The 24,224-nt window shown below is 34.1% G+C and overlaps 1 protein-coding gene across 1 annotated transcript in view; it reads right to left on the minus strand.

Moving 5' to 3' along the window:
* LOC136040832 (uncharacterized) overlaps positions 1–24,224 on the minus strand; it is an 80,598-nt gene that overhangs the window by 13,488 nt on the left and 42,886 nt on the right. The window contains exons 5-6 of the mRNA XM_065725168.1: positions 7,470–7,645; positions 797–1,021 (exon numbers count right to left, since the gene is read on the minus strand). Coding sequence (XP_065581240.1) covers positions 797–1,021; positions 7,470–7,645 — 401 coding nt within the window. The remainder of the gene's footprint in view (positions 1–796; positions 1,022–7,469; positions 7,646–24,224) is intronic.

Consider the following 24,224-nt stretch of genomic DNA (forward strand, 5'->3'; position numbering starts at 1 on the left):
CAAAGTCTTAGTCTTTGAAAATTTCCTAGAAGTTAATTAAAACCAAGACTACGAAAAATTGAGTAAAGAAAAAACGGGTTTAATTTCTATAAAGCAGTGAACAAAAATAAAATATATAAACTACACTTTAACTAAAAAGATTTCTTTCTCAACGGGAAAAAAAAATAAAAAAAATTACAAACCGACAATTTAAGACTTTTTAAGACATCATAAAAAAAAAACACGACAAATAAAACACCACGAAAAAAAAAAATATAAACAACACCGAATGTGACAGAGGAAAGTTTCATTATATACAGTTGCTTTAGTTTTATTCTAAAGTTATTACCGTCAGTGCAGGAATTTTGTTTTATAATGTGAGTTGTTCTTATTTATTTTATTGTTTATATTTTTTTTTCGTGGTATTTTTTTTCTATGATATCTTTAAAGTCTTAAATTGTCGGTTTGTAATTTTTTTAATTTTTTTCCCGTTGAGAAAGGCTCCCGGACGTGCGGCCGAAATATTCGGAGTATTTTTATTTTTTTAGTTAAAGTGTAGTTTATGTATTCTATTTTTGTTCACTACTTTATGGAAATTAAACTCGTTTTTCCTTACTCAATTTTTCGTAAATGGAAAAGCACTGTGGTCTAAAAAATTATTTAAAATCAAGACTATAAATCCAGGGGAGGATGACGATGAGCCATCAGCATTAAGTTTGCCCGAGGACCTTAATGCCGCGGACAGTCTGCAGCAGCAGTAGAAGATAATGGATTGATCAATCAAATACTTCAATCAAAACACTGAAAATGCACTTACCTCTTCAAAAGTATACTCTTTGTCGTTAAAAGCAGTGGGATATATTTTCTGTGGCTTTAAAGTTCGAAGGAAGTCCACCAGCTCCTCCTCTGAGCAATGCATTGAATAAAGAATGCGCGTTTTTGACCCATCTAATTTTGTTGTTAGGGCGTTATTCTGCCGTACATGCCACATAGTAGTGAGAGCAATTTCTCTAACTTGTTTCCCTTGAAAACATTTACTACCCTGAAATGGATAAATAAGTAAATAATGAGCTATATTAATACAAAACTTAGACTATGAACAGGTAAGAAGAATTCTTAGCACATCGTAACAATAATTATGCATATGAAACTAGCTTCTATTTTCCAGCCCTTATAAATGCTAATCTTGGTAAGATCAAGTCTCTCCTCGCTAGCCACATCACTAAGCCATAGTAATTATGCTTTTGGATAGAACTGTGCTCATAAAAATTTAATTTTTTTCTACAATTATAAACTCCATAGTTCACATATAGACTTTGAAAGAGTTCTTTGAAAGTTTTGTCAATATGGTAGTTTATTTGTTTACAGTAATAACATCACTGTTGGGCCCTGGGGCCCAAGTTATTTATCAGATAAATGTCCTTTTTTGCATAACTTATTTATTCCTTGTATCTTCAACATATCTTTTTTTTTTAAGAATTAACGACGCTTCTTGACTACTAAGGTCCCTGCGTCGGCCCTGCAGTGCATTCCTGCAGCGTGATTCAATCTCTGGGTCCCGTATTACCAAGCTAAGGTCAAATCCACTGCGCCACCACAGGACTCTTCAACATATCTACTAACACCAAAGTTCACATATGGACTATAGTAAAGCTAATCCCGACATCTAGCTTTCAATGAAAATTAGATGGCGCATCTGCCAGTCGACCGTAAAAGTACAAGATATTGTGAGGCAATTAGCTTGCTCTCAAAACAGCTCAAAATAAAAGAAATTCATATCTAGAAGTCAGGTTTATTGATCAAGGTCCAAAATAGTAAACTAGCCGTACTTTATCAGAAATATCTTTCAATAATCTGCTTCAGCAAATGAAAGCTTTTGCAAAAGGAATTTTGATCGATGCAACCTATCCAAATCTAAAGAAATCTACTATTCAAAAAGGATGTTGAATCACCGAACTCAGTTATGGCTCAAGACATCGGTCTAAGCATTCAGATTCACTTCAGAGATCCTGACAGTCCTGAATTTTCTGGTATATTTCAGTTAAATAGCTCATACCAACGAAATATTACTTGCCTCAAAGGAAATACTTACAAACAATTTATAAATACTGAAAGAAGGGTAGCAGCCAGTCATATAAAGATTAAAAATTTCTTCTAAATTTTGTTTGATCATTATAGCTTGTTAAAAGGTACTTGCGCAATACTATGGATTGTCGATTCGTAATTGATTTGTATGCTGTACCTACAACAGTTTTATCACATCAGTTGAATTTGAGCAATCTTCCGATATGGAAGCTAAGCAGTGTCCGTTATTATGTTTAATAATATTCGTATAAATGGCTGCACATTCAGAATCCAACCTCTAAGATTGGTCTAAAAGGCCTCGTCACAAAAATATGCAATGAAAAGAAAATTATTGTTTTCTATTTAATGCTTTTTAATATTTTGTTGGTTAGTTTTCAAACCCCCATAATTTTTTTTTTAGAACTATTAGTCTTTTTCTGTAGATTTAGTATAGAAGATTCACTCTAAAAGTGGGTGAAAAAAATTTACTTTTACAATAAAATAGAAGAATCAAATCCAGATATTTCAACTGCACCCCCAGAACTGTTTCAACGGACATGGAGCAACAAGATATACAGACTCGAAAGCTGTATATTAGTGTTGCAATACACTTGTTCTCAATTTTAACCTCATTAACGAAAATAGTCATTTCTAGCAACAACATAATCAAACCAGTTTTCAATTGAATCGGATACAGTCCTTGCTGAAAATTTGATGAACTTGCGTGAAAAACCAAGCACATATTACAAACGTGAGTACTTTTGGGGCGGCAAATTGGAACATTTTGTTGTTGAAATTTGTTACCTGTAGTGTCCCCGCCCCATTGTGATTGAAGATCGTAAAATGGCAAAATACAAACTGTTTGATCTTGTCCTAGCTTCATTTCACGGATACCCCTTATTGCCATCAGTAGTTATTAAAACCACCAAAGACCAGAAAAATCAAGCTAGATATCTAGTCTTTTGCTATGGCACCCGCTCTGAGCATAATATAGCTGAATCACACATTCGCAACTGGAATGACAACTTTAAAGAAGCTTGTGCAAGGAGAGATAAAGATGTAGATAAGGCTTTTGAAGAGCAGCGCTTACCCCTGATAATTTCAAGAGTCTAAGTAAAACCTACTTATTATTACCCACTAAAACTAAAGAAAAATCTAGCCTAGCACCATCCCAACTTCTGCAGCAGTATCGAGTTTAAAAGAAATAATAAATGAAACTCAAGAGGAACTAATGAACACTAAGTCTAACCTACTGAATGATATTTCTCGTGTCGTATGAGATACAATGAAAGATCGCCGAGTTTCGGAAACTATCAGTGAAGATATTGTGAACGAAGTTTATAATTCGATTTCCCTCGAATATAATGCCATATTTGAGAAAATAAAAAAAACCTTCAAAAACTTTATAATGCGGTGAACCTGCTAGAAGATAAAATTTCTAAATTAGAAGAAGGTTTGACCAGCTAGAGCAGGATACCTTACTTGATACTCTAATTTTCTATGGTGTGAAAACTGATAGAAAATCTTAATGGAGTGATAACACAAATAATGGGCTTGCAAGATTAAAAAAAAAAATGGACCTCTAAAAGGCTAATCGATTCTGCATGCCTGCTACTCAAACTGAGAATGTGAAAATCGCCCCCGTTCAGGTAAAATTTCCAAGCTTAAATATTGCTCGTAAAGTGTTTGCAGCAAAAAGTAAGTTGGCAAAGTCAAAACCTAAGTAAAAAGCGTCAGGATCTATTAAACGTGGCTCGTAGCATCTTTGGCCCAAGAAGTGTTTGGTCTGATCATGGACAAGTTCTAGCAGAATTTCCGGGTGAAACTCGTATACGTAAAATAAATTATTTACATGAATGTATGGTCTTTTTTTTACAATTTCCTCTTCATTTCACTTCTTTTTTTCCTTTTTTTACTTATTTGTTTTTTCCTTCCATCCTCATGGTTCATCCCGATAATACCTGCTGTACTATTTATTATTTATGTGTTTGTAATCCTTTGACAGGTTTTTCTTTTGTAATAAGATTTAGGTAAAGATTTTTTTTTGTTCAACTGGTGATTTAAATGGACTCCAAGTAAAACCTGTTTTTGTCAATATTTTAAGTCGTGAGAGACGCCTTTGCGAGCTTGAAAATAATCCTTTTGATCTAATTAGTATTGTGAATAATTCTGTGGGTCAGCTTGATCAAAATCTTATTAATATAAACCCTGTTTGTAATAGTAAATATGTTTCGGATTTGGGGGGGGGGAGAGGAGGTTACCAAAGGAAATTATTCTCTGACTGCACTCCAGCTTAACATTCAGGGTCTCTCCTCGTCAATAAATAATTTAAGACAAATTGTTTCGGATGGACAGCCTGATGTTGTTGGTTTGTGCGAGACAGTTTTGGATTCTGGTAATGAAATGCTATTGGATATCCATGGCTACAAAATGGAACATATAAACCACTACAAGATGGCTAAAGGAGGTTTTATAATTTGCATTACTGCTTGCAGGATGACTCATCAGGAATTTGAAGGTATTTTTGAATCATGATTTATAGAAATTAGAGTTAATGGTATTGATCTAATCATAGGCAATATTTATAGTTCTTCTAGTGGTCCGGTTTCTTTGTTTCTTCAGAATCTTGAGGAAATACTTGACATAATATTGAAACGTCCGAGTCAGTTGATCATAATGGGTGACTTTAATATAAATTTGATGGATTCAAATTCTTCGGCTTTATCTCTTCTTGGTTCTAAATTGGCGAAAAATTCGTGGAGCTTATTTGATAATGATAAGGGTTTTTCTTGTTTATTTGAGTCGTTTTATGGAACTTATCCCTGTTATATCCCGTTAGAGGCTATTCTTAGTATTTGAAAAGTACCACCTTCTAATCGCAGGTCTAAAACGATTGTTCCTCTAAACCCATGGATGACATCCGGACTTCTCAAAAGCTGGAGAAGGAAAAATAATCTCTGGAGTTCTTATAAATGCGCTACACTTTCAGCGAGTGCTATTCGTCTTTGTCAATTCAAGATTTACCGGAATATATATAATATATTGTGTAGGAAAGCCAAATCTCTCTATTATCTAAATAATTTTGCTGCGCTTGACAATGATATTAGTAAAACTTAAGGTATTAAATTATGTGCTTAAACCTGCTTCTCAATCTAGCTCTTTACCTATGAGTCTGATCATTGGTGATGAAGCTGTAGAGGGTGAGCTTAATGTCCAAGAGGCATTGACTTTATTCTTTGCTAGTATTGGTAAGAAAATTGCTTCCACAGCTACTTTTTCTCGGCCTAAGCTCGACTTTAGATCTTACCTCGGGCCGCCTTGCATTAAGTCTATGTTTCTAGAGCCAGTAACACAAAGTGAAATTTTTAAAATTGTTAATGGCTTGAAAAACTCGTCCTCATCTGGGCCAGATTCTATTCCTACTAAGGTAGTTCAATCTATTCTTCCTTCAATAGTTGTACCTCTAACAAAGCTTGTTAATCTTTCATTCAAATATGGCGTTTTTCCGGATGATCTCAAGCGTGCTCGGATTATTGTTCTGTATAAAGGTGGACCAAGAAATGATCCAGCAAATTATCGACCATTTTCAATTTTATCAGTATTTAGTAAAATCTTCGAAAAGGCTATACTTTCTCGTCTCCTTAAATTTCTCAAATCTAAAAAGTTTCTTCATAATTTTCAATTTGGCTTCCGGATGAAGCAATCCACTGAGCATACCTGCATTGGATTCGGGATTAATTCCGGCTGCTATATTCCGGGATATTCGCAAGACATTCGATTGCTTAACCCATGACATTCTTCTGTCAATAATGTCAATATAGTAGTTTATTTGTTTACATTAATAAAATCACTGTTTCGACCTGGGGCCCCAGTTATTTATCAGTTAAATGTCTTTTTTGCATTACTTATTTATTCCCTTTAAGCTTATTCCTTCCATTCTTTTTCCTTTGACAATTATTTTCCTTTTTAAGATTTGCTAATTGGCTAAGGTTAAAAGAAATCAAATCTGGACAATAACTCACCAGCTAGTTCAGGTAAATTTTTACGTCTTTTTGGATAAAATAGTCAAACAATAAATTCTCTTCAAGAAAGAAGATTCTTCAGCCGTCTACGACTGGTCAGATTGAATCAAAGGGACATTCCTGTGTATGTTTGAAAAGAAGATATTATTTTTGAGTTGAGCATTATTTTGTGATTGAAAGAGAATAGTGATTTTTTCATCTAATTGTATTCTGATTTTTTCTTCTAGTATAGTGATTTTTTTTTTCAGAGTAATGAGATTTTTAGCTGATATAGTTTTTTTGGAAACTATTAACATCCCAAGTTGAGTAGAATACACCTAGACGATGGGGATCCCCCGAAGTACACCGCTGTCGATAAAGGTGGTTTTACATGCAAGTGCAAACAACCCGTTCGCTTGCACGCGTAGCATTCACTCCCTCTCCAAGTCGTACCAGATCGAGACAGCATCAGCTCGAAACGATTATAATAGTAAGTTCTCTCTAAGACGGTTTTTCTAGGCTTTTCAAGTAGCCTGCTGTTACAATCTCAGTCAGATTTCATATTTAGATTAGAGTGAACATCTCAGAAATACTATCCCCCCTCCAGCCAACTTTTATTAGACTTTACAGTCCCTACCGGCAGTGCTGATCTCCGTTTCTTGGCCCTTCAGCGAGGAAGTGCAATTCGGAGCTGGGGGCCAACCGTCCTCTACTTTCGCACACCCTTCCTGTTTACCTTCATCCATTTAGAGCTGGGTCAACTCTGGCTGAGCTTACAGAGTCACGCCACTGACCCTCATCCCAAACTAAATAATTGGGTATACTAAGATTCGAACCCACACCCTCTCAGACAAAGGATCCTGAATCCAGCGCACCAATCTACTCGGACAGGACGGCTCCAAATTTAGGTTCTGATTAATATGATGCCTTTGAAAAAGGTATGTGCAAAATAAAAATAAATAGGGTGCAGACAGAACAAGGTAAAATAAAAGCAACCTGAATACGGCTGTTTGTTTGATGTAATGATGCCTCAAAATCTAAACCTTGGTATTAATTAATCGGATAATTCTGAAAAAAAAACTATGATCTAAAAATCCGTAACCAGATCACACAAGCTCATATAAAAGCAATGCTACAGAAACAAAAACAAAGTTTACAGTAAGTTAGATTATAAAATATAAACTAACTCAAAGAAATAAATGGTAAACGGTTTGTTAGAAACTACCTGCAATTTTTATAACCATGAATCCATTTTTTATACATCATACTGGGTTTGTTGGCTATAGTACCACAAAATTACCGCCCAAAAAGTCATTTGAAGTTTTGAATTTGCAATTTTCTAGGTTTCAGAAGCAAAATTTCAGGGAAACGCGAATCTGCTACCCAATCTATTGAATAAATAAGAAGCAAAACTAAAGGTCTTACACACAGACTCCGACTTCCTCCCATTGCTAGATGCACTCTAGTGTCTAGGTTTTCGGTAACCGCCTGTTGAATCCTCGGTATAAATTTATAGTATTCCTTTTTCTCTGGAGTAACATGCACTTGAATGCCTAGTTTTTCATAAAGCTCAACGAACAAGAACTCCGATCCAAAATTTCCTAAAAAAAAAAAAGGTAGATTACAGATACAAGAAGCAATCACTAACCACAATAAAGAAACATTAATACTTAACACTTCAACAAAACCACCAGAGAAAAGTAACTAAACAACTAAAAAAAGATAAAGCTTTTCTTAATCTCTCGGTTCAAAAATGTATGGAGGGATCTTTGAAATTCTATTTGAGACTGAAATGATGAGGCAAAGTTTAATTGGACGGGGGGTGATTAAAACAATTTTGTTCTATGGCTGGATTACAAAAAGCCTAGAAGCTGGAACGTAAACAGATTCTTCTAGGGTCAAAAATAAATATACTGGAGCAACAAACAACAAACAGTATAATAAAAACATTATTTGATATTTCACAGTTAACAGAAGACGTTACTGTGTGTTCCAATTTGAGTATTTCCCGTCAACAATAGACAATAATTATGATTTCTGTTATTATTCTCGGCCAAATTATGGTTGTAAAAATCTATCGCTGGGCAGCCTGATTAATATAAAGCCTTTTTGATATTTATTAAGAAAAGAACGTTTGAGAAAAAGAGCGTGCGAAGAAAATGTCAGCTAGTGAAGAAGAGAACCTATGGATAAAATGTCGACTAGTGAAGAAAGTTCAGTATGTTTTTGCATTTTAAACCGAAAAAATAACTGGTAAATTGCTTTCAAGAAGCCAATAAGACTAAAATGAAGTTATTATTCCAACAAAAAAATAAAAATAAAACATCCAGCCTCAGTACCCCCCTTCTCCCCCACAAAGCCCTATCACCAGGAATGCAGGGAGAAAGAAAATGAATCAAAAATGCTTTTACGGTTCTTAGACACCAAACGAAGGGAAATTTCTTGTCAATTTATTTAAATTATCCCAGGCAAAATGATAAGCAGTCAGGGGGTTGAAGTCTGTTCTGACAGATGAACAAATGGAATCCAAATACTATCACATATTATCCTTGTAATATTATTAGGAATAAAATTTGTAGAATAGCCGAAGATAAGAGACGGTCTAGTTTTAAGGGCCGATGGAACATCACCGTGCAACTAATAAAAAGCACTCACGAAAAAATAGAAAATGAAAACAAATCAAGCAATACTACTATTGCTATAATCAAGTTATAGAACTATTTGTTTCAGGAATAAGATTTCTTGCTTTCTCATATATCATAGAGAGTGGAATCAGAAGGAAAGTAAATGTTGAAATCCATAGAGTGGGGCAAAGAGACGTGAGACTGAATTATTCTCTGAAAGAGGATTTCTAAAGATTTCTCGACACCAGTAGTGTAGACCCAATCTATTCCATATGGGCCCTGTCTCTTCGAATCCCGATCCCGGCACTTTTTTTAAACTTGTTTAAGATGCAGATACTTGTTAGGTAATAGGAGTTGCTTGTTACGTAATAGGGAATGCATTCTTCAAGAATTCTTTGGTTGTTACGTAATGCTTACGCAACTGCTGTAACTGAGGATGATATAATCTTGCGTGACTTGTTATAGTTCAGAGCCCGCTAGTAAAGAGGGGAATCCCTGGTTATAACTGAAGATGAAATAATCTTGCGTGAATTATTAGAGCTCAGGGCCCACTAGTCAAGAGGGGGACCCTCATTTGTAACGGACGGGAATAAATAACGGGAATAAAGGACCGGATACCACGTGAGTGTTAAGTAGTGCTCTAGGAGATGTTTCTTCCTCATCATATTCTTTCTTCAAAGTTTTTCTTCTTCAAGATTGTTCAAGATTTCTTTTTTCTTCAAGGCTTTTTTTTCTTCGAGAAATTTCTTTTTGAAATATTTTTTCCCCGAGAAATTTTCCTAAAAATTTTTTCCTCAGGGAACCTTCATAAACTGTCGTCAAAGATTCTTGCCCGCTGTAGTAGTCGACCCGATTTTTTCCAAATGGAACGGTTTCTTAGACATCTGGACCCGCAAATCTTTTTTTCCTAATTTTATGTTCCAGGAAATAGATTTTATGAAATAACCTGTTCCCTGCACGGAGAATTCTCTGCAGAGGTTTCTAGATCAATAAAGCTATGCATAACATGTTTATATCCATTCTCCCTGAAAGCGCACTAGAATCCAACAACTTTATTGATTATAGATTAGGTACACCTGGCTGTGAGAGTGTTATTAATTTTTTGTCATGAGCTAGACAGATTAAGTTAGGTACTGAAGGGAGTGAGATGTTACGTAGCATTGATTTTAAATAATTCATTGCGTAAATGATTAAATATTTTAGATTCATCATAAAACAAGATATCTAAAAGATGATGACTTTTTGTTGTAGATAAAGTTTTATTAATAAAGAAATTTATAAAAAATTTTAAGACATTTTACTATTAGGGCCCTGAAATTTATATTATACAGGTAGAAATGGGTATTTCCACTATAAAGTCATCCAATTGAAGATAATCAACATAAATGCTGAAAAACTCGCCATAAGTATAACCACAACCTCAAAAACATAATATTGCATGAAAACGGTATATTTCAATCGATAAATCTAGATCCGTTCAGGGGAAGGGATGAGTTATTAGAGGTAATTTCAAGGTGACACAAGACATGTGACTTAATTCCATATTTTGTTCATTTTTTGTAAGTATTATTTTCTAGCAGTTCATGCCACCGTGGGACGCTATATGTGGCACATCGCTTCCTCTGGCACCACTCATCATTCCTAAGGTATTCCCAGATATTTTCATGATAAAAATCATTCTTTATATCCATTGGTTCGTGTTTTCGGAAGCCATCCCCGACGTAATACACCATGTCAATTCACTTGTGTATTCATATTTCCTAAATTACAACCCAAGTTGCTTAAATGTGAAGATATTTTTTTTATAAAATAAGATTGTTTTAAAGGTTTGCGTTTTTTAAATGAAAACTAGAGCCCTGTTTCTTAAATGATCAAATATTCTTAATAAAATCAGATGTATTCTAACCGTATGCGTTGCTTTTTATGAAAACTAAAATCTCAATTTCTTAAAGGATCAAACATTTTTTTCAATAAAATCAAATGTGCTTTAACTATATGTGTCCTTATTTGACAAAACTATAATACAGGTTTCTTAACTACTCAAACATTTTAAATATATTAACATGTATTTTACCCGTGTGCTTTCCTTTTTATGAAAACTAAACTAAATCCCAAGTTTCTTAAATGATCAAATATTATTAATAAATTAGATATATCTTAAACATGTGCGTTCTTATTTCTGAAAAAATAAAGCCTAAAAAACAAAGATTTTTGCTACAAGATTTATTTTTCTTTGAGGCGTTCTTTTTCTCTTGGAGAAATTTCATTTCAGGATATTTTTCTTCGAGGTGTTACCTTCAAGATTTTGCCGCAGGTAACCTTTATAATTCGTCATCGAAGACGTTTGTCCGCTGTTGGAGTCGAAAGTGAGACCAGATATTTTCTCAATGGAATGGTGTCTTAGACATCTGGACCAGCAAATCTTTCCTAATGTTATATTCCGGGAAATAAAATCAACGAAATAACCTGTTTTTGACACGAAGAACTCTCTGCAGAGGTTTCTAGACTGATAAAGCTATGAATTACATTTTTATATCCATTCTCCGCGAGAGCACGCTAAAATCCAACTTTTATTGATATATTAGGCACACCGAAAAGTTCGAAATAGGGATGAAACCTCTTAATCGACAGTGAAATAAATATAAAATTTTAACTGAATATTTTGGACAAATATACATCAGTGTCCATCATCAGCAGTAAAAAATTAAAAGGTTTATCCCTATTTCGAACTGTTATATTTTCGTCATGGAAAGGCAGTGTGGTCTTCGAACTTATCTAAATTAGGGATACCTGGCTGTTACAGAGTTATTAATTTGCAGAAGTGAGCTAGACCGATTAAGCTATATACCGAAGGCAGTGAGATGTTACGTACAATTGATTTTAGACATTTCATTGCGTAAATGATTACGTATTTAAGATTCATCCTGGAACAAGAAGTCTAAAAGATGATAACTTTTTGAATCTAAAAGAGCACTAGTTTCTTAAATGATCAAACATTCTTAATAAAATAATATATACTAACCGTATACGTTACTTTTTATGAAACTAAAAATCTTAGTTTCTTAAATGATCAAATATTTACAGTAAAATCAAATGTAACTCAACCATATGCGTCCTTGTTTATCAAAACTAAAACCCAAGTTTCATAACTGTTCAAATATTTTTTTAGATTTCATTTTTATTTTTATTTTTAATTTTTTAGTCATTTTTTATTTATTTTTAGTTTCCATAAAAGGAAAACACACGGCTAAAATGCATCTGATTTTATTAAAAATATTGAATCATTTAAGAAACTAAGATTTTGGTTTTGATAAAAAGGAATGCACACGGTTAAAAAAACATCTTATTTTATTAAGAATATTTGAGCATTTAAGAGACTTCCGTTTTAGTTTTCAGAAATAAGAATACACGCGGATAAAACACGTTTGATTTTCATTAATAATATTTGATCATTTAAGAAACTTGAGGTTCAGTTTCCATGAAAAGAAACACATTAAAATATATCTTGTTTCATCAGAAACATATTAAGGACTTGGGGTTTAGTTTTTGGAAATAAGACCACACACGGTTAAAATACATCTTACTTTATTAAAAATATTTGAGCTTTTAAGAAATTTGGGTTTTAAATTCAGAAATAAGAACATACATGGCTAAAATACATCTGAATTTATTAATAACATTTGATAATTTCAGAAATTTGGGGTTTAGTTGTCATTAAAAAAGAACACACAGAGTTAAAATACAGCTTATTTTATTAAAAATATTTGAGCATTTAAGAAACTTGGGATTGACTCTTCAGAAATAAGAACACGAACCTTTAAAATACATTTGATTTATTAATAATACTTAGTTATTTAAGAAACTTGGGTTGTGGTTATCATGAAAAGAAACACACACGGTTAAGATACAACTTGTTTTATTAGAAATATTTGAGCATTTAAGAAACTTGGGGTTTAGTTTTCAGAGATAATAAAAGACACGGTTAAAGACATCTTAATTTATTAAAGATATTTTTCTTATTTTATTAAAAATATCTGATCAAATTAATGACGCATATGGTTAAAGTACATTTGGTTTCATTAAAAAATATTTGATCATTTAAGAAACTAAGGTCTTAATTTCATAAGAAAAAATGAACGCACGCGACTAAAATACATCTTATTTTACTAAGAATATTTGATAATTTAGGAGATTTGGGTTTTAGTTTTCAGAAATAAGAACATAAATGGTTAAAATACATCAGAGTTTATTCATAATATTTAACCGTTCAAAAAACTGGGGTTTCAGTTTTCATAAAAAAGAATGGATACAGTTAAAATGCGTCTTATTTTATTAAAAAATTTGAGCATTTAAAAAACTTGGGTTTTAGTTTTCAGCAATAAAAACAAACATGGTTAAAATACATATTTTTTCATTAAAATATTTGAGCATTTAAGAAACTTGGGTTTTAGATTTCAGAAATAAGAAAACACATGGTTAAAATACATCTGACTTTATCACATCACAACTTACTGAAAACATTCGAGCATTTAAGAAACTTGTCTTTTAGTTTTCAGAAATAAGAATACACAAGGATAAAATACATCTGATTATCATTAATGATATTTGATCATTTAAGAAACTTGGGCTTTAGTTTTCATGAAGAGAAAGGTATACGCTTAAGATACATCTTGTTTTATTAGAAATACTTGAGCATTTAGAAAACTTGGTATTTAGTGTTCCGAAATAATAGAAAAAACTGTATGGTTAAAACACATCAGACTTTATTGATAATATTTGAGTGTCCAAGAAACTAGGGTTCCAGTTTTCAAAAAACGCACACGGTTAAAATACATCTTATTTTAATGATAAATTTCTGAGCATTTAAAAAATTAGATTTTAGTTTTTAGAAATAAGAACGCATATGGTTAAAATTCATCGTTTTTTCATTTAAACATTTGAGAATTCAAGAAACTTGGGTTTTAAATTTCAGAAGTAAGAAAACACACGGTTAAAAACATCTTATTTTACTAAAATTATTTGATCATTTAAGAAACATGCGTTTTAGTTATCAGAAAGAAGAATATAAATACAGAACGAAGAATATACTTGAACATTTAGACAACTTGGTATTTAGTGTTCCGAAATAATAGAAAAAACTGTATGGTTAAAACACATCAGACTTTATTGATAATATTTGAGTGTCCAAGAAACTAGGGTTCCAGTTTTCAAAAAACGCACACGGTTAAAATACATCTTATTTTATTGAAAAATGTCTGAGCATTTAAAAAATTAGATTTTAGTTTTCAGAAATAAGAACGCACATGGTTAAAATGCATCGTTTTTTCATTTAAACATTTGAGAATTCAAGAAACTTGGGTTTTAGATTTCAGAAGTAAGAAAACACACGGTTAAAAACATCTTATTTTATTAAAATTATTTGATCATTTAAGAAACATGCGTTTTAGTTATCAGAACGAAGAATATAAATGGCTAAAATAAATTTGATTTTCATCAATAATATTTCATTATTTAAGAAACTTGGGGTTTAGTTTTCATGAAAAGAAACGTACAAGGTTAAAATAAGTCTCGTTTTATTAGAAATATTTAAGCACTTAAGAAGCTTAGGGTTTAGTGTTCTGAAACAAAAATACACACGGTTAAAATACGTTTGATTTTATTTTATTACTAATATTTGATCACTTAAGAATGGTTCTTAGTTTTCATAAAAGAAGGTACAATGTTAAAACACATCTTATTTTATTAAAAATATTTGCGTATTTATGATATTTCGGTTTTAGACTCAGAAATAAGAACAAATATGGTTAAGATACATCTGATTTTATCAAAAATATTTGATCCTCTGAGAAACTTGGGGTTTAGGCTTCATAAAAAAAAGAACGCACACGGTTAAAAAACATCTTATTATGTTAAACTTTTTTGAGTATTTAAGAAATTTGGGCTTTAGGTTTTCAAAAATAAGAACACACACGTTTAAAATACATCTGATTTGTTAATAATATTTGAACCATTTAAGAAACTTGGGTTTTAGTTTTCATTAAAAAGAGTACACACGGTTAAAATACATTTTAATTCATTAAAGATATTTGAATACTTAAGAAACTTGAGTCTTAGTGTTGACAAATAAGGACTCATATGGATAAAGTACATTTGTTTTTATTAAAAAATATTTGATCATTCAAGAAACTAAAGTTTTAGTTTTCATAAAAAGCAACGTATACGGTTAGAAAACATCTGATTTTATTAAGAATATTTGATCACTTAAGAAACTAGAGTTCTAGTTTCCATTTGAAAAACGCAAACAGTTAAAATACATCTTATTTTACTAATAATATTTGAGCATTTAGGAGACTTGGGCTTAGTTTCCGAGATATGAACACACAAGTGAATTGACATGGTGTAAATTATTAATGGGAAATTTAAAAATTCAAAAGACGTGTTAATATTTACTGGATTAATTTGAAGCTTTCTGGCATTACCAACAACGCTTTAAGCAGCCTGAAGTACTGGTTCTGCCTGCCTACCAGTGGGTAAAGGCAGGTATTCTTAGCAGCCCCCACCCCTGGGGTGTAAGAGGGGACTCATCAGGTGAGACCTATGCTAATTTTAACTTGCTCCTGTTTTGTTATTTGAAATTTGCTGCTAGATTGTGAACCATATCCGGCCTTATACCCAGCCTGCTATATACCACTGCTTACTCTGTGCCTGTCTTGTTGTTCACATTAAGTTAGTAATGAAAAGTCAAATCAAGCCACCCCGTGAACTTAGGTCAGACAGCTCACTCCAATTCTCTGGATCAGAATCCCTCTCAGAGCAAATACTCATGCTGACTAACCACAAGAATAATATGAAAATTAAACACAAAATGTTAGCAGATTCACTACATCCTGACAACCTTAAATCTTCAGTGAAAGGGTTACTTGATGACCTAATATTGGCCAAGATCTCTACCCAGGTAGATGAGGCTGTGACCAAAATGAAAGAGAAACAGGCATTCATTCAACATGATGTCACTATTTCTTCAGATAAGCTGGATGCAATCAAGCAGGATGTGTATGCTGGCCTCAGTCTAGATCTCAGTAGTCTAGTTGATAAGACCCTTGAAAGCTATAATTAACGCATATTTTCAATTGAATCTTCTTTGACTTCTCTAGGGTCATCAATGAAAGAGCTTGAGAGCTCTTTCAGGCCTATCTAGTCTAACCTGGCAAGATTAAATGATCGTTTTGAACAGCAGGCTTTGAGCAACCACATTATTGTCTTTGGGGTGAAAGAAGATGCCCCCATTGAAAACACTGAAAGTCAGTTCATGTCACTATGTGCTGTGAAATTTCCTGGCATACCAATTACCCAGTCTGATGTTGTCTCAGCTAAAAGAATTGGCAAACCATCTGCCAAACCCAGACCCATAGTTATAGAATTTTGTAATTTACAAAATCGCCAACTGCTTCTCAGACAAAAGAAGGATTTGAAAGGATCTGGGACACTATTTTCTGAGATGCTTACAAAACCACGCTTACAGCTTCTTTCATATGCCAAGTTAAAGCTTGGTTTACGTAATGTTTGGTCCAGTAAAGGTGATATCCTGTATAAAACTCAGTCTGGAAGAGTAGTTAAGTTCAGTGATCAGGATGAAATTGATTTGTGTGCTTCAAATGCAGAGAATTAAAGTGATGGATTTTAGTTCACTTTGTTATAATGTGTTGAATTGTTTTTGTATGAATTTACTTTATGTTCTTACATTTTTCCTCTTTCACTCTTCACTGTCTTCACATAAATTTGACTTGTGCTATATTATGCTTAGGGGCAATACCTTGGATGATATGTCCCTTCCCACTAATATTGCTCTATGTTTGTTTGTGATTCTACCACCTTCATGTAGCTTGCTTTCTGTTTTACTCTTGTCATGTCAGCATACTTATAGCTCACATAATTTTAACTGGTTACACATTATATTTTGTGCCACTCCTTTAATTAATATGTGCCTTTCCAGTGATTTTTCTTTATGTTTGTTTGTGATCCTATCACCATCATGTTGCATGGCTTCTAGAATATTCTTGTTATGTCTGCACACTTGCAGCTCATGGAAATTTGACTATCCTACTGAAATTTTTTTTATTTCTGTTTTTGACTCTCTCACCTTCATGTAGGCCAATTTCTATCATATTTTTGTCATGTCAGCATAATTGCAGCTCTTATAATCTAGACTGGCTCCACATTATACTTTTGGCCAATATTTTGACAAATATATGCCATCCCACTATTATTTCCTTATTTATGTTTGTGATCATACCACCTTCATTTGGCCTTAATTCTACCATATCTTTGTTTTGTGTGTTCACATGCAGATCACATAATTTTGATTGCTCATATCTATTTTGGTCTTATACTTTTAACATTGTGTGCCTTACCATTGATATTTATTGATATTTGTTTGTGTTCCTTTCACCTTAATGTATGCTATTTTCTATCACACTTTTGACATGTCAGCACACCTACAGCTCACATAAATTTTACTGGTCCCATATTGTAAATTTAGCCTATTCTTCAAATATTATGAGCCATCCTACTAATGTCTCTTTATGTTTGTTTGAGATCCTATTGCCTTTACGTAGCCTGATTTCTGTCATTGTTAGTCACGCCTTAACACTCGCAGCTCATCTATTCCTGACTGGTGCCACATTATTTGACCCTTTTTTTTGGTTAATATTTGCCATCCCACTGATATTTCTTTTTCTTTGTTTATGATTCCATCACCTTCAAGTGTACTATGGATAGTGTGTCATTTGTGAAGGTATTGTATGTCCGAGATAAATATGGGTGATTTCTCTTTCCTTTTGAATTCTTCTATTCTTAATTCAGTTATATTTGATCAACCAAGTAGTGCTGGTAAACAAGAGGCACACACTTTTGACCCTCTCCTTTAATCTATGGTTAGTTCTAGCTGTAATTATCACACCACCATTGATTATTGTGATAATATTATGCCCTCACTCTCTTCAAACAGTTGCTTTAATGTTTTTTGTTTGAATGTGCGTGGGATAAGAGATAAGTGGGACACTCTTAAATCGTATCTGTGGTCTGATAATTCTTGCCCTTTTGATGTCATAGGCTTGACGGAAACATGGTTATCTGACAGTGATCATTTTACAGCTTATGACATGCATGGTTATATTGCTATTCATGTCCCTAGAATGGTAACAAAGTGTTCCGGGGGTATTTCTTTGTTCATAAAATCTAGTATTGAATTTTGTAGAAGATCTGATCTTGAATCCTTGTTTACATCGGTGGTGTCTAATAGTAGGACAGTTTATTCTCTTGTTATTGATCTGAAAAGCCAGTTTGCATGTGATACTGTTTGTTTGTTTTATAAGCCCCCTCCTTTTCCAACACATCTGTTCTGTGATTTGCTTGATCCGCTTTCTGGTGTGGGGACTTTCTCTAAAAAACGGATTTGTGTTTTGGGAGACTTTAATTGTTATATGTTAAATGTTGGATCAAATGATGAATGTGACCATCTTTTTTATGTATTTTCTTCTTCTGGGCTACTTCCTTCAATTTTTTTTCCTTCACGTGTTGACCCTTCAAGAAATTCTGCCACTTTAATAGATAATATTTTCACTTCTCATTCTCCTAATTTGAAGTTCTCGTCTGGTCTTGTTCTCACTGATCTTTCTGATCACTTCCCTATTCATCTATCACTATCTGTGCCTAAAACAGAGATTACTGTGGATGAGAAAGGCGAGTCTTCTTTTAGACCTTTTACAGATAGAGAAATTTCTAATTTAATACATAGTCTTCAGATTAATGATTGGTCTAGTGTTCTTGAAGCTAATGATGCTGATTGTGCAACTAGATTATTTTTGTGTCGTATGGGCACTCTGTTGGATAAGCATTTTCCTCTTAGAAAGAGGCCAAGGAATTTTACACCTAAATGCCCATGGATGTCTAGAGGTCTGATCAATGCAACCCATATGAAGGCGTCTTTGTTCAAGGCTGCATGTAAAAGTAAGACACAGGAAGATCTTCTGAGGTATAAACATTACAAAAATGTGCTCACTTCTTCAGTTCGTTTAGCAAAAAAGCTGTATTTTTCGCGTCGAATTAATGAGTGTAAAGGGAATGCGCAAGGTTTGGACTGTAATTAATGAAGCTCTCTCCCGCAAGAAACTCAAACAATCTTCCCCATCTCTTTATCGGACAGCTGATAGATCTGTTGTGGACAAAAAATCCTCAGCAAGTGCCTTCAATTAGTATTTCACCACACTTCCCTCAGTTCTCATTCCACCCCGAGTAGAGTAAGCTGTTTTCCTATGACAGAGGAGTCTTTTTTCCTTTCCCCCTGTAGTACTACTGAGATTTCTAGTATTATTTCTCAACTTCCAAGCAGTTGTTCAGTTGATAGAGTTGGTCTGAGTAATAATGTCCTTAAAAAAATCAGTCAGTTTGTTTCTCATCCCATCTCACACATAACTAACCTCTCTCTTTCTTCTGGTATTTTCCCTCATTTATTTAAAGTTGCGACCGTTGTACCCTTGCATAAAAAAGGTGATTCTTCTCTAATTTCAAATTACAGACCTATTTCTCTTCTTCCCGTCATCGTCGACTCTCTTCATTTGTATTTAGTACTAATTCCACTGCTGGAAATGCTCTCATCACTAACCATCAGTATGGTTTTCGTCCCTCATTCTCTACCTTGCATGCACTTTCTGATGCAACTGGGTTTGTGCGTATTAATCTGGACAAGGGCTTGTGTGTTTTGGGTCTATTTCTCGACTTTTCAAAGGCTTTTGATATGGTTGACCACAATGTTCTTCTGTCTAAACTACCTTTATTTGGAGTGCATGGAGTCCCAATAGAATGGTTTAGGTCCTACCTCTCAGAGAGATCTCAGTATGTTTCGGTTAAACGTACTTCTTCCTCTACTTTGCCTGTATTGAAAGGTGTCCCACAAGGCTCTGTGCTTGGACCACTTCTATTTCTAACTTACATCAATGATCTTGTTGATGGTCTTCATCCCCATGTTCACCCTGTTCTTTATGCTGATGACAGTAACTTTTTCATTGCTGCAGTGGACCTGCCATCTGCCACTTCTGTAGCTCAAGGTCTTCTTGATAAAGTAAAGGATTGGTGCTGGTCAAATGGTATGGCTCTTAACAGCCGAAAGAGTGCCATTGTCAACTTCAGGACCCCTTACCGTATGCGAGACGTACAGGAGCCAAGCACCCTGACTTTTGGGAATGATATTATACCACAAGCTACTGTGGTGAAATTTCTTGGTGTGTATCTTGACTGTTTTCTTTCTTTTAAACCGCATATAACTCACACCCGTTCCTTAATCCTCCGCCAGTCTTCAATGTTGCACCGTATTAACTCATTTCTTCCTCCTGATATTATGGTTTCTCTTTATTATGCTTTTATTTATCCTTACCTTTCTTATTACTGGTCTGTCTGGACTAATACTAATAAATCTCTTCTCTGTTCACTTCAAAGAGCCCAAAATAGTGCAATGAAGGCTACTTTTCTTCTCCCTCGGCTTTACCCTTCCTCTGATCTTTATGCTGGAATAGCTCCGCTGGATCATATTATAGGTAAAAGTACTCTTTATTTTGCGCATTCTGGTTTTCTAGGTACTCTCCCACCGCCCCTACAGCAGTTTTTCTCATGGACAGGCTCAGGAAGGTACTTTTCTTCTTTACGTAATTCTTCTCGACGATTTATTTTACCAAAACGATCTTCTACAGCAGCCCAGAGGTCTCCAGTATATCAATCAATTCTATTATAGTACTCCATCCCTTCGGATGTCCCTCTTTTTCTTTCTGCAAAGGCATTATTTCGTCGGGTCTTTCCAATTCAATAATTTTTCTCTCTTTATTAATCCTTTCCTAATTTGTATGTCTCTTCTCTTCTTTTAAAATCATTTTCAGCTATATGTTAAATCTCCTTCTAAATCTTCTATCTGTTAAATATCCTATCTATTCAATGTCCTTGTCTTGTTCCAGTGTTTTTTTTTTTGTATATATTTTATAATAGTGTTTTATTCTTGTTCTCTGTGGTCCATTACAAGCAAAGCTTCTTGGGCCTAGTAACCACTTTACTTTTGTAATAGTTTTTTTTTAGTATCAATAAATTGATTGATTGATTGTATCACGTTGGGGGGTGGCTTGCGAAAACACGAACACATTGATTTAAAGCATGATTTTTATCATGAAAATGTCTGAGAATATTTTAAGAATGACAAGGGGTGCGAGAGAGTGCATTTGTCACCAACACTCTTCTACGGTGGCGTGAAAGGCCAGAAAATAATACCCAAAAAATTAACAAAGTATGGAATTGTCACATGTCTCGATCCCCCTTGAAATTACCTCTAATAACTCACCCCTCCCCTCAGCAGATCTAGATTTATCGATCAAAAGCTATGGTTTGTTGTGGGTATACTTACGGCAAATTTCTCAGCATGTATGTTGACAATCCTCAATTAAATAACTTTATAGTTGAAAATACTCATTCCTAAATGTATAATATAAATTCCAGTTCCCTAAGAGTAAAATGCTTTAAAAATGTTTTTAAATTTGATTTTTAACAAAACTCCTATATACAACAAAAGGTTTTCATATTTTAGATTTCTTGTTCCAGGATAAACCTTCAATAAGTAATCATTTACGAAATGAAATATCTAAAACCAATGCTACGTAACATCTCACTGCCTTTAATACCTAAGTTAAACTCTCTACCTCATGTCAGAAAATTAATCCATAAGATTTTCGGATTCTAGTGCGCTCTCGGGAGAATGGATATAAAGCATGCAATTCATAGCTTTATCGATCTAGAAATTTCTGCCGAAAATTATCCATGCGAAAAACAGGTTATTTCATAAAAATTATTTCTCGGAACATAGCATTTGGAAAGATTTGCTGGTCCAGATGTCTTAGGCACCATTTTATTGGGGATATATCTGGTCTTACATTCGATTCCTACAGCGGATGAAAATCTTCGATGACGGATTATAAAGATTCCCTGAAAGAAAAATTTTGAAGTGTCTCGAAGAAGAAAAAAACACTTCGAAGAAAAAAGAAATCTTGAAGAAAAACTATCTCAAAGAAAAAAACAGAAGAACACTGAAGGAAAAAACATCTCCTAGAGTATTATGTAACACCCACGTGTGCCCCGTCCTCAGTTACAAAAGGACTATTGAGCCCTGAGCTATAATAAATCAAGCGAGATTACGTCATCCTTAGTTACGATCGGGGATTCCCCACTTGACTAGCGAGCCCTGAGCTATAACAAGTCAGGCAAGATTACGTAATACTCAGTTATTACGGAACAACCAAAGAATTCTTGAAGAATTTATTCCCTATTAAGTGACAAGCAACTCCTATAACGTAACAAATATCTGCGTCTTGAACAAGTTTAAAAACTGTCGAGATCGAGATTCGAAGGGATAAGGCCCTCGAGGAATAGATTGGGCCTACACTACTGTCATCCTCATTTTAATTTGACTAATATGATATCTGAGGGAGAGATTTTCATCGAAAAGAGCATCTAGGAAACGAACATAACGATCACTAGATCTAATGGAAGAACCTTTTCAAACATGATTCTGCAAAAGTTGGAGGCAAGCGCGGGAAACAAACAAGAAAATCCGAAAGCTCGACTTAACGACATTTAACGTCAGGTAATTATCACTAAACCGTGAATATACTCTCTCAAACAAAATACTCAACTTGGTACGTATAGCAGTACCAAAGGTACTATCGTCAGAAAGAGTAACAAGAATGTCATCACCAGTTAAATTAGATCTACCTATGTGGGCATGGAAAGATTTGGCATGACATTGATGAGAGTAAACTTTTTGTTTTCTGATCATAGCTGTAAAAATAAGATGAATAATGTAAATTAAAAACAGAACCGGCCCTGGAACTGAGCCTTGTGGGACCCCGGAAATCAACCTGAGACGGTGAGTCGAGAAGAGAATCGACGGAAGTAAGCCTTCCAGACAAATACGAATCAATCCAAGCACCAGCATTCAATACTATACCATAATTAGATAACTTGAAGAATAGAATACAGAGGTTCAAAGAATTGTGAACTTTTCAGACGTCCGAAAATACAGCTGCAAATATCAGACCAGAATCAAGAGTCGTCTGTAGAAAATTGAAAAGAATAGCACAAACATGCTCAATTTAGTACTTTGCACAGAAGCTATACTACGCATGTGGCATTCTTCAGATACACTGTCAAGCATAGTAACAGAGATCGTTGCTTTTTCGTCCGTAAATGTGGATGACTCTAAATATCATATAGAAAATAATTTTTCTCGGGGCATAAAGATAGCAGAGAGTCCTTCTCGTTATATGTTTTTACTGAAAATTTCTGAGCTTACCAGAACTGCGCCACCATATACATTTCAAACCACTAGGGATGACTATTCCAAAGGCTTCCAAGGACAACTAGTTGTTTATACTTTGAAATAGGCAGAATAATATGTGTTCTAGGTTACCAGAAATTTCGGTAACTAAAGAGAAGGAGTAGGCAACGTTTTGTTATTGGGTAAAGCAGAAAAAGTAAAAAAATTACAATTAAGAAAAGGAACAGACAGAGAAACTGAGAAAAAAACAAAATCTGCTTCTGTTTTTCCGTTTTCTACCGAAACTCAGAAACAAACTTTTTGCAAAAAATAAAAAAAGCCGCTTTAACAGATATTTCCGTTCTTCTAGTTTTCTATGTTTGCGAGGATAAAGTGAAGATTTATTGACATAGATTAAAAAGAAACAGACCAAATATATAAAAAAGACCACTCAAATTCAAATTTGTCAATTCGAAAGATTCGAAGTTCAAGTGACCTTGCTGTCGTTTGTGAGCACTGCTTTCGTGTAAAGTATCCATCAATACTAAATCCACTCTCACTGGGTATTGAGGTTGCAGGCACTACGAGATGCATACATCCAATTTCACTTAGCTATGGGTAAGTGTAGAAGTGGTCAGTTTCAAATTCTAGTGGATAAAATTATTTTTTACTGATCTTCGTCTCTCACTCAAGAAGACCACAACTCTTCCCTCGTATGACAAAATAACATTGGCTGCTACGCGGGTAGTGCTTATATTGTTAGCGTTTTGATTTTCAGGGCTCATCCGAAGCCCAGTTGTATCGAGAAACCAAGCAAACAAGGCTTCTTCTTGATCTGGAGTAGGTGATGGATTTTGGTTAGTCCCTGCCTTGATAAAAGCGACGTACATTGGGAAAGATGTGGAGTTCAACCGGATTTGAGCGAGTTTTGCTGTCGAAGTGAGGAGACTAACTGACGAGCTGAATCTCTTTTTATATCGCCCAACTGACGAGCTGAATCTCTTTTTTTATCGCCCATTTTTTTCTGTAAATTGCAGGATTAAAAAAGCTAGCTCTTGTAGAGAGTAGCAGATCAAACTTAGGACTAGCAAAGAAATATCTCAAGAGCTGAACAGCTAATAATTCTTTCAAACCATTCACTGAATCAGCCATAGTACTAGTATTTGGAGTCTGAGAAAACGAGTGAGGTCTTCTAATCATCAGCATAAC

The sequence above is a fragment of the Artemia franciscana genome, chromosome 21 (genome assembly GCF_032884065.1).
Source record: "Artemia franciscana chromosome 21, ASM3288406v1, whole genome shotgun sequence".
In the NCBI taxonomy this organism is placed as follows: Eukaryota; Metazoa; Arthropoda; class Branchiopoda; order Anostraca; family Artemiidae; genus Artemia; species Artemia franciscana.